Source organism: Molothrus aeneus, chromosome 2 (genome assembly GCF_037042795.1).
Source record: "Molothrus aeneus isolate 106 chromosome 2, BPBGC_Maene_1.0, whole genome shotgun sequence".
NCBI classification, from domain to species: Eukaryota; Metazoa; Chordata; class Aves; order Passeriformes; family Icteridae; genus Molothrus; species Molothrus aeneus.
Window position 1 is genome coordinate 97,293,306 of NC_089647.1, and position 12,239 is coordinate 97,305,544.

At 35.9% G+C, this 12,239-nt stretch overlaps 1 protein-coding gene across 2 annotated transcripts in view; it reads right to left on the reverse strand.

Moving 5' to 3' along the window:
* Positions 1-12,239, reverse strand: part of MID1 (midline 1) — a 169,444-nt gene that overhangs the window by 36,494 nt on the left and 120,711 nt on the right. For both annotated transcript variants that reach the window (XM_066545352.1, XM_066545351.1), the window contains exon 3: positions 5,998-6,093. In XM_066545352.1, the coding sequence (XP_066401449.1) occupies positions 5,998-6,093 (96 nt within the window). The remainder of the gene's footprint in view (positions 1-5,997; positions 6,094-12,239) is intronic.

A 12,239-nucleotide genomic window follows, 5' to 3' on the forward strand; every position in this document is an offset into this window, starting at 1 on the left:
TTTATTGGTTTTTTGTTTTTCCTGCTGACATTAAGCCTTTGTTCCATATTGAGCAAAATATTCCACTTCGTGTGTTTCACGTAGGATAGAAAAACAAAATCTATCAAATAATCATAGAAGTTCAAAGGACTGCCCATCCTTTCATGATGTTGAAACCAGTGCACTTGTAAACAATAGTTCAATACTTAAAACTGTCATCCAGGACCCAGGGTCTCTAGCCCAGTGTTTAACATGCTCACAAGAGGACCAGTGCCTTTGGTCTCCCCGCATCTCTAGTTGCTCTTTAGCTGATATGTTAGGCAGAAAAAGGAGGAATTCAAGAGTATTTTGTTCCCATAATGATAAACAAACAACTCAGAGACAGAAAGCTCCATAAGTTGACAACATTTTGACTGAAAAGTTACAGTCTCTGATAGCAGGCACAAAATATTACCTGCTGCATTAATTTACCAGTTAATAGTGAACTAAGCTCTATTTATTAGTCTAAGGTCAAAGTCTTGCAAGAATATCAGTCCATCAAAAATCTGAACACCTGGATATGAGAGAAAGGGAGAGGTGCAGCAAATCAGGACAGGCCACCTTAGCAAGCAGTGAAAAACTCTGCTATTAGTTTATATACAATCTGTGTGACCTCTTACCATAACTACAACTCCAATTTACAGAAGGTACAAAACAGTTGTAGGTGTAATAACATATTTCAGCTCGTGCTTAATCTCTGCATATAATATATGCATAAATGCTGCAGTTCTATATTTGTATAGGACCACTTCTATATTTAATAAGTAATTTTTGAAATCAATTTAATAATTCTTTAGGGAAATAGTATTTGACTACTAGGCTACAGCTTACTAGGCATGCAACTTAGGACATCCTTGAATGAATATTCTGTATCACCAGACGCTATGCAGCATGTTTTGTCAGTTTTTATTTCTGAAGTTTCTCTTTTCAGATGCTACATAAATTCAAGACACCGACTAAAGCTTACCTGCGATTTCCATTGAATGAAATCAGCTTTTATGAGAGTGGAATTAAAAGTACAATGAAAGTAATTAGAAGTCAAAATAATGTTAATAGAGGAAGTCTCTTGTACCTTCTCTCATTAGAAACTGTCTTAGAAAAAACAAATGCTGTAAACGCCATCTTAAGGTTTTATGCATGTGATCAGGTTTGCTATTAGTATCTTACTGAGAGTGAGAACTCCTAAACTCCTAATTTCCTTCAAATCATATTTTTCTGTCTATTTCAAAAACCAAAAAATACCATTTACTTTTAGCATTTAAATATAGCAAATAAATGTAGCTGCTGAACAAGCATCTTCACAAAAATGGAAGACAGTGGGGCAGAGGAAAAAGCAAATTTCTGTGGAGTTCCTTTTTAAGTTATCACACATATTCCACAGTGATGGTAAACACTTACCTAACTCATTGCTCCTTTCCTAGGAAAAAAATCCCCAGCAAAGTAGATTCCTTATTCCAAGACTTGGTATTACTCTGAAGGCCGTTCACTGCAGTTCAGACACCAGGATTTACATACAGGCTTTCTAACTAAATTTTCCCATTGAGAACCTCTCAGTTTACTTGAGTTTTGACAAAAATAATCCCAAATCTCAAGGAGTGAGTACCATGAAAATTTGTGAAAACAGAATATTCACTGTTTTTTATAGTGACAGACAAAACCTCTTTATTTTTCAAGGGTCCTTTGAGAATTGTATTGATAGCTGAGTTTTGATTTTACTGTCTCTCAAGGAACAGAAATGCCACACAAAAATTGATAGAGACATTTTGTTGCAAAATTTGAAGGAGCTATCTTGTCACTGAAGTCTTACTAGAAACTCAGCATTCCATTATTATTAAATTTTCCTGTTTGGCTCATTTCTTTTTTATCAGCCATGCAAAAAAAATAGCAACAGCAAGATTTTTTAGGTGCTGCCATCTTCTCTTCATTGGTTTTGCACTCTTGCTTTACACTGAAATGTAAAATGTATGTGATAAGTGTGAGTGCTGAGTATCTGTGCCAGTGAAATAAAGGTTCATTCATTGAACTACTTTTTATTCAGGTGATTATATAACATGACTATAAAATACACCATTTGACACTCAAAAACCCAGTTTTGACTGGGAACTTTACACTGAGATTTTGCCTGCAGCAAATCTTTAGAAGTGAGCTAGAAACTGAGCATTTCTATTACATACAAAGAGCAATGGATGCAGCACTTTGAGGGTTATACAACCAGAGGAAAACGCCTCTTCTTTATGCAACCCAAAATTATTTTACAGTGTTGTCCAGAATCTGCTTCCTATGACGTTTGGTGAATTCAAAACAAAACAAAACAAGCAGAAAGACTGAGATACAGATGCTATAAAGTTGTGTGCAAGCAAAACCTATTTCCTTTCTCCTCCCCCCTAGATAATTGCTCCAATTTCTCCTCCAGCTGACTTCAGATTATGTTTCTGTCTAACAGATGAGAAGCTTTATGGTATTGACGATATGACAGACATTTAATCATGCATTTCCTAAAAGAGATGAGAAAAAAAGTCCAAAATCAAAACTCAAATTGCTTAGAAACAAAGTAACTGGCATAAGAGGCTCATGCCCAAATTTGTCCCTTTTGTCAATGAATGCTAGATCCTATCAGAAGTAGGAATGCAGTCAATTAGGACTACAAAGAAATACATATCCAAGTAGTAGTCATTCCTATTCCATTCTCAGTTTGTGGAGAAAGCTCTGTTTTATCCCATGCATCAGTTCATCATTTTATGCAGCCCCCCCTGCTGTGCCAGGGGAGGCAGCCAGAGGTGCCTTCCCTGCACAGAGTGAGCAGCAGAGCTGCCCTGGGCCAGGGGGTGCTCTGCAGAAAGCAGCCAGGCCAGAACTATGAGGTTGAGGATTTGCCATGGGCTCTAAGGAAGGAAAAAAAAAACTTTCCTGATTACCAGCCTTCTGGGTTTTCTGCAAAACCAAGTAATGACAGACAGGATTACAGAGGAGGGGAGAATGGAAAGACAGAAAAATTAGTGTAAAATGAAAAACATGTTGGAGATGTGTCTGAAAGATGAGTAGAACAAGTGTGTCAGCATGCTCCTAAACAAACAGAAAGGTTTGGGACAGAAAAGAGTGTTATAGTCTCAAGCAATCACATTTGAGGGTGTGGTTCCCTTTGAGCAAATGGAATTTTAAAAACTGTTGCCAAAAGCAAATAAGCTAATCCATGTTAGGCATGAAAGCAGACATTCAGATACTAAAATTACTATTATTATTATAAAATGTTTAATATTATATCTTAATTAAAGTAGTAAAGAATACAGGCTTGATTTATTCACAAAGATTTTCTTGCTGTTATGACCACAATCACCCATAGGAATGCAAGACTGGAAGTGAACTTCTTGAGGCTCCCAAGATCAGGTTCTCCATCAGGATAAATCCTGTCATAAATTGATAACCTCCATCTCAAAATTGGCCAGATTTATGTCTCCATTGCTGAGATGAGAGGCCAAACCAGATACCCCTCCTCAGTGGCTGGAAGGTCTCCAGCTTCCAGATTATCAACATTACTGATCAGTCCTTGTGCACTCATGGAGGAAAAAAATGAAAAGAAGTGTTTCAGAAAGGAATAAGTATGAGTTTTAAAACATAGAGAGACTGGGATTTGGCCTTTGCTCTGGATGACAGTACAGCTGGGAAGGATGCATGGCTGGATCACCAATCTGCCATAAAGCTGGTTCCTGGGAAGCCACTGACTGCTCACTTGAGATGAGAAATGGTGGCTTTGTGACAACATTTGGTTTGGCTGGTGAGGATCAATTTATTCAAAACACACAGAGCCTGTTTTCCGTTCATTTTTGGACACATCAGCTTTTGCTCCATATCAAACCACAGAAGACATTCCTTTTCCATTTTTCATGTAACATTGAATTTTTTTGGCTTATAACATGATAAAGGCTTAAAAAAAGTTACTGTTTATAGCAACAAATAGATGTTAGTGAGCATGACTTTTAAAAGTTTATCTATATCAGAATAAAGTCTTGGTAATTTTAATACAAGGAATAATAATAATTTCCTTTCCTTCCTTGTTTTTCAAAGTTCAAACTATATCTGAAATGGAAAGCTTATTTCCTTTTTCTTTTTTTAAAACCAGTTTTAAAGGCCCCAAAATTTAAATCAAAATGATTTTAAATTAGGTAAGGAAAATCAAAGTAGGTAACAAAAGTCTTTAAATTTACTACCTATATTTTTATATGTTTACAAATGATGTACAATGTATTTTACATTATTACCTGTAATAAATCTAATAATGAAAAAGAAAGCATTTGCTGTAAAACTAACTTCCTTTTCAGTTTCAACATTTCAGTGGGTTCCTATGTCAAAACTAATACAGTAATTGGAAACTTTTCTCAATATTTTGTAATTTTAAATTTGCATTATTAACGTTTTAGCCAATCTAATTTAATCTAATTAATAGATTAGATTAAAGATTAATCTAGCCAATCTTTTTAATCTAATTTTTAATTTGGGTCCCTGTATTGGGTTGAATTTCTCTCCTGAGCAACCAAGAAGAGAAAGAATGTACTGACTTTTCAAAAATCTAAGTCACATTTTCTCCAATGCTGGAGATATGCACATCATATCTGAAATTTTCACAGGGCTCTGAGAAACAGAGATAACTTCAAAGTTTACTTCCCCATCCCCACTTGCCCAATTTCCAGCACAGCCAAGGTCCAAGGTTTTGACTGAAGCTCATTTCTTAATATTTAGCTAATTTAAATGCTAATTAGACTAATTTGATGAATAAAACATGGTAGGAATTCATTAACAACTATGTTGTGATTGCTTTATGTCTTCAGAGAAATTTTCTAAACCAGGACTCCAGGGACAATAGCGCATCTGTTACAGGCTGAACAAGTTGGATCCTTGTAACACTAAACTTAGAGCTGGTAAAATATTGCAGAGCTGCAGAGAAGACAGAGGAGCAATTTTAAGTTTTTCAGCTCTAGCACATCTTGGACACAGGCCACCAGTGAAGAAGAGGCTTTATGCTGTCCTGAGCCCGTCTGTCAAATTGCGCCTTATCTCTGTCTCTCAATATCCACTAATGCCATTCCAGCTGTTCTGCCTGGTGTTATTGGTGCCTATACAAAGGGATGAAACCATCCACCTAATGCCTCATACTGTGGGTAGACCTTTATGGTTTTGTTGAGCTCTGTGAAGTTGGTGAGGCTCCAGAGAAGTGGAGCAGATACAAACATAGATAAGATGAACGATCTCTTTGGAAGAATAGGGGGCTGCTTCGCTTTGGTTGGCTGGTTGGCTGGCTTGTTTCTTGAGTTTGTTTCCTTTTTTTGTTTTGGTTTTGTTTGCTTTGCCTTTTTTGGGTGAACTTTTTTTCACCCTTTCTAGGGGGAAATTATAGGTTCAGATCCCACCCTGCTAAAGAATGATTGTCAGAGTGGAATATGTAAGTGAAGCAACTAGAAGGCCTGTAAGAACCTGTTTTCTTTGGAAGATAAATATACTTCATGTATGACATGTGAGTACAGATAGGTATTCAGTTAATTCTGACTAAAAAAAAGAAAATTAAAACAAATCTGGTGTTAAACAGAAACTTAAATGAGGTTCGGAATCTGGGTGTTCCTATTTTTTTGCCTTCATTTTCCACCTGTAAATATTTCTCTATCTCACAAAGGATCCAGAAAGACAAATGTTAAAGGTAATAAGTGATGTGTTCAAGGATAGTAGCAGTGGAGGCCATAGCAACACACCATAATTAAAACAGGACAGAAAGGAATGTAAAGGAGGTTATCTGTATTGAGAATACCCCTTATCAGTGAAAAAGTTTTAAGTCAGTTTACCATTACTGAAATTAATTTCTTCACTTGTTTGTTTGGTTTTATTTATTTTTTTGGGGGTTTTGTTTGGTTTTTTTGTTTAAATGTTTGCTCCTGTATGCTAGAAATGAATGTAATTAAGTTTATAAGAATTTCTAATGGAGGCCATACTCACTTCTACATGTTGACAGGTCTGAATGAGTTTTGCCAGAAGAGTTTCCAGTTCAGTGTTCCTCTTAATAAGGTTGGTGAGGTTGCTCTCCAAATTTTGCTGTAAAAATAAAAGAAAAAAATAACATTTCAATGATTTTAATACTTTGGTGAATATTAGAAAAATCGAATTACACAGATATGAACATGAGATTTTCATATTGATATGTTCCATTACATGCTTGATTAGATTAGATGTTTTGTCTGTGCAACACAAGAGAGCAAAAAAGTTCAAGGAAAGAGTGAATTCTGGAAAACAGTTTTTCTAAGGACCTAATAATAATTAGACGAAGCAATTAGTTTTATTCAAGAGGAAAAAAATGAGTTAGAAGAAGACCAGAAAAGGCAAGAACATTTCTCCAAAATAAATATTTATTTTAACTGAGAACATTTTTTTACTCCTTCTTTCCTGCTTTCAATCTAACATCTGAATTTAAAACTCTGCTGCTAACTGAGGTCTCAGAACTGGTCAGCACTTTTTTCTTAGGATTTGAAATCCTGGGGAGATTTTGGTCTATTTAATTTTATTCCCCAGCTCAGCAGAATTATATTTTTTAATAAATAATACAAGAGAAAAACATCCTTTATATGGATAAGAATGAAGCTCACAAACTCTGCCTTCACTAACTGTACTTAAGAGAGAACTTGTGGCACATTTCTGTGTTTATCAACTGATTATGGCTGCCATAAATATCTGCAGCTGTGCTGGAGCAAAGTCCTTTCCAGCTCACAGATCTGAGGATGCATCCTGGCTCCCTGCAATTGCATGGGAGATTGAGATCTAACAACAAATGTTTCAGCCTCCCTTCTCCTCCCTGTGTCCACAGGAGGGGAACCCAAGCACACGAGGGGCAGGTCTGTGACAGCTCTGACCCACTCCCTGGAGTTACAGAACAGGAATACCAGGAGTCCTCTGCTTTTCTCCTGACAAGGGCTGCAAGTGTCTCTGCGCAACTTTCATTAATTTCAACCTTCCTCATCTTTTATTAATGACCTTCTTTTCTTCACACTACTACTTTCCCTCTAGTGTATCTATTCTATCATTTCAGTCCCTGCAGCTACCATTAACTTACCTGACTTGTATAATCCTCCCCCAACTCCCACCTCCATACCCACATTTAGAGAGTGTGTTGTCATTTCCTGCCTATTTCATGCTGTTTAAAACACCTTGTTCTTTGCCCTCCCTTCCTGCAGCCATGCAGCTCCCTTCCCATTTTTGCATGTGGCTACAAGCAAATGAAGATGGCAGTATTGAATTGCTGAATGACAAACACTTTAGCTTGTAACAGAGTTGATGCTGTAAGCACTGGAGAGGCAGTCAGTTCTGTTCCACTAAGGAAAACACAACATTTTGGTGGCTTTTATGTATATGACCCTTCCAAGAAGCATGATGGGTGCTCGAAGTACATAATTTTAGCATTTTCTTCCCAGCAGAGCCATGCATATTGTGTATGACAAGCTCTGGCTGTAAAAATACCTTCTACACTACACTTATTTCATAGCCCATTAAAACAAAGAGTAACAGGAACAGGCATTTTTACCTTACTGTCTGTGCTGGATCTTACATTTCCATAAGCCACAATGTGAAAAATCTTAGCTGCAAAGACATGTTGGCTGTGCTGTCAGATGTCCCTTTGTAGCTCATAGGCAAAGTCAAAATATCATATATCGTTACAATATCAGATAACTTTTGCCTTCAATAAACAGTTCCTTAAGTTGATTCAAATTAGCAGATACGCTTGAAATTTTATTTCTATAACTTCTTAATCTTACACATTAATGTTTTATATATTTTAATATTTTACACTAAAATATTTCAATGAAAATTGTGTATTCTTCATTGAGGTTATCTAATTTAAAATGTATTATTGAACATAAAAAATACTTGCAGTTGGTACATATATATACTATGAAGAAAAAATGTATTCAAAAAGGTTTTGGAACACTGCCATGATTTCAAATTACTGAAAGTTATTTCTTTTCAGATAAGGCCATTAATACAAGAAGAGTCAGTATTTTTCCCTGAAACAGAAATGTATTGACCCATAGATTATATATACATTATTATATTATAAATATTTCCAAAATCTGGATATAGTAATCTATATTCAATCTATTTTCATATATATGTGTGTATATATATATATATATATATATATATATATATATGATGAAAAACAAAATCTTAGAATAAGTTTCCTATCCAGTGACTACAAATATAAACCCATATATATTATTATGGCTTCACACAGGTCTCTTGATATCTTCTGCATTTCCTGACCATGAAAATGGAAGAAAACTGTGAAACAAGTGAGTTGCCTAAGAGAAAATAAAGTTAATCCATTCCCATGCTCTATCTCCTTGAACTGTGTAATTTTAAATATGGGAAACCTGGATTCTGTTTCCATGCAATTTAGTATGCAAGAGATTGTTTTCTTTTTTTTAAAGTCAAGAATAATTAGAATTTTGTTAAATTTTTGTTGAAGAACATCAGTTTTTATTAATGCTTTACCAGACAACAAGAAACTGGTGGCTGCTGTCTGAAATTAATGTCAATCTTTCCAGTTTCACTAGGGCAGTACTGAATGGCAGCTCTTAAAACGTGGCCTGATTTGAAAGTCTTAAAGCTCATAAAACTTGATCAGTATGTTTACCCAGATTTTCTTTCAGCAGTATTGTCCTCTAGTACTTTCCCCTATTATTTTCTCAGACAGACCATGGAGCCACTTTAGCTACCATGTGATAGTAAAATTGCAGAGTTTGAGATCTGCCCTCTTTCTTTACTCCATGAAGGGTGACACAGAAAAGGCCTGAACATTTAAATTTCAGAAACAGATGTTTGCTCAGAGACTTTCCAAAGTGTTGCAACCTCATTTCTCATCCACACCAGGAACTTCCCCAGTTGCATAAAACAACACTGCCAGATTTAGAGGTCCGGCCAACTTGGAAAATTAATTTAGTTGTTGTAGACCAGAATTCCTGGGAGAGTGAATTTTAGCCAGGTTTGAAGTCTAAGAAAGTGTGCTCTCACATTATGATGAGTACATGTGAAAGTGAGTAGCAGAGTAACCTGATTCCAAGTACCTTCCTTCTTCCCACCTAATCTTCTACTGCTGCTCTGTTGGGCACACCAAATTACAATTGTATTTTTGGTAATGGTCTAGGTAAATCACAATTCCTTAAACATTTACACCTTCATTTTCTTATCTTTTTTTGTCAGTTGCTAATTTTCATTGTTACCTGTTTATTAAAAACTGATCTTAGAAACTCTGGTGTTGATTTTTTTTAAAGAAGCATGAGAGTTGCTCTGCATTTCCTCTGTGGACAGGCTTCATGTATGTTAACTCAGTAGATGCAAATTGTTCTCAAAAAGCAAAAGCAAGGCTGAATGCTTCCTAACTTACCAATGTAGATCCAGCCCAAGATCTTGACATTCCATTCATGCTTTGAAACTGTTTTTACAACAGTATAAAGTGAAAAGAATGCTTACTGTCCATTTAGCACGGTCTGACAATTATACAACATAAATATTCCTATAATCTTGGGATAAATCCAAGTAGATGAAGCCCCAGACATGTAATTGAAAAGGACAGTTAAGGATGATGTTTCATTTTGACTCTGCATGCCTATAAAATGATATGATCCAGGAACAGGAGTCTAAGTTGGAAAAATTAATGCCAAAACCTAGAGGAAGGCAACTCAGTATTGATCACATTTTTTAAGCCGCTGTCTAGCTCATGAACACGTTGCTGCTGAAGTCATGATCATGTTGCAGCAACAATTGCGTGAGGCTTGTGCCCTGATTAAAGTGGGAGGTCAGACTAGATGATCATAGTGGTCTCTTCTAGTCTTTAAATCTATCAGTCTATGAAAACCAAATGTGAACCCATGCCCTTTGCCAAATTAACAGTCTCACGCAAAGCATTGCTTGTCTAAAATAAGAAGGTAGCACAAACAGATAATCCTAAGCTACTATGAGTTGGAAATGCTGTCAAAATAAATTAATGTAAGATTCTAAAGAAGAGAAATGCTGAGTCGTGTGCTCCTGCCTTACGTCATGGCAGACAAAATAAAAGCATTCCCAAAATCATCTTCTCAGAGACATTTTCTATAAAAAAAGTCTATTTTAAAAGCAAAAAAATAAAACAGATAGCTATCGGGTACAATGAAATTTTCAATTTTCTTTGAAGTAAAGCAACTCCACCATGACCAAAGCCTCAGCAAGCATTGACTGCAGTTTGCATTTCCTTTGATCCTAGTGTAGAACTGACCAGAGTAAAGCACATTTTGAGTCTATCTCCTGGTTTAAAGAAAACAACTTTGCATAGTGGAACTTAAGTTTAGTAATTACATAGGTTTCTTGAGAACCACTGCCCCCCTCCCATCATCTCTTTACAAACAGTCAATATGAAACAGTTTATACATTTCCAGACTGGGTTAGTAAAGTGTGTAGCTTAAAGCCACACAGTTACACTGCTGTAGATGAGCAATAAAACATCACAAAGCACAAGTGTGATCACAATTCTAACTTAAGCCAGCAGGGAAAGCAGGGTGGTGTTGACATGGCAGATCAATCTTTAGTACTTGCAGGCTGGTTAGAGATCATAAATGTACTCCCTGTCACTAACACAGTCCAAGCAAACACATCTTCACTGAAATGTTTTCCTCCAAATTCAAAGGCATTGTCCTGCATGTGCTCCAGTTCTATTTTCACCTCGTCATAGTGACATACCCCATGAACTAGTCCTGTTGCCTCCAGGACTTGTGTCTAACCTATTAAAACAGTTGCCAATCAAATCCAGAATAACTGCCAGAATATCAAGTGTGGTTTTTAGCCAGGTTTGGTGTATATGTGAACTCAATGCTTTATTTGATGTTCTTTATTTAAATGGACATGCCAGGTGCACATGGAAAAACTTAAGCTAATTTTTATTCTATGTACTTGTTCTGAAACAGATGACTACTCTTCTGTAGCACTCATGTGATCAACTCTGTATTTCTCCAGCCAGGGAATAGTAACACTTTAATAGGAATGATTGACCTCAAGTCTCAAATGTGCAGAGCCTAACAACTGCACTCCACATTCCTATGTGTAAAGAAATAACAGCTATGATGTTGATGGACTCCTGGGAACTGGGATTTTTACCTCAAGTGATTATAGTATATCACAAGGAAAGACTCATGAGATACTGCACTGTTAATTAATTGTCCAGGACTATGTTTATTAAAAGTGCAATGAAAATATCTGCATGGGAAGCCATTATGACTCCAATGATGTTAACGAAGTTGAGTATTGAATATTTCCATATTTCATAGGAATGTCACAATTTTTCATTAATGTCTATTTAACATGGGACATTGTGGAAATTGAAGTAAATCCAAGCCCTTCAAATTCTTGACCACATAAAATCTTTATTAACTGAGAAAGCAATATTCTAGGGAGAACCTCCAATTACACTCTTGTGTCTCTGCAAAGCCATGCCCTCAAATATACCAGGGGTTCCTGTCATTTGTAAGTGCAGTTCTGGCCTTTCATTTAACTACACCAATCTGTCTTGTGAGTTGCTTTTCAGTCTTTCTCCACTGCTTCTTCTCTTTTGGAGAAAGAGAAATTTCATACCTGGGGCCTCGGAGGAAAAAGAACAGGACAAGAGCTATATACATAGCACCCTATAGCAAAAGTTTTCCATTGATGTGTACTATAAGTTTGGAAAAGAAACCATACATACACTTAAAAACTATTTGCCCATAGCAGAGACAATGTTTACCCAGAACACAGGTCAATGAAACTTTCACTGCATACTTATTTTCATAGTTATTTTTTTATTGTAACAGAAGGACATATAAAAATGAAGTGAAAATAGCATTTTCTCTTAAAGGCTTTCAAACTTGTTAAAGGAATTTTGTTCCAGTTTAGATAGTGACAAAACTGACTATAGGATAAACTGGGATTTTTTTTCAATTAAGCTATTAGAAGATATACAAATGTTAACTTGGTTGGGATCTGAGGGGGTGTTTCAGTTCTTTTTTTAATGAGTCATGAGTCATTAATCAAAGAAGGACCAGAATAATAATCAGGAATCAAGGATCAAGAAGGAATAGATTTAGCATCTTACCACATTAAAAACTAAAACACAGTTTGGATTGATATGTGAGTTAACAAGATTTGCAAAAGTGTAAAAATATTTTTGAGGCCACAATATATTT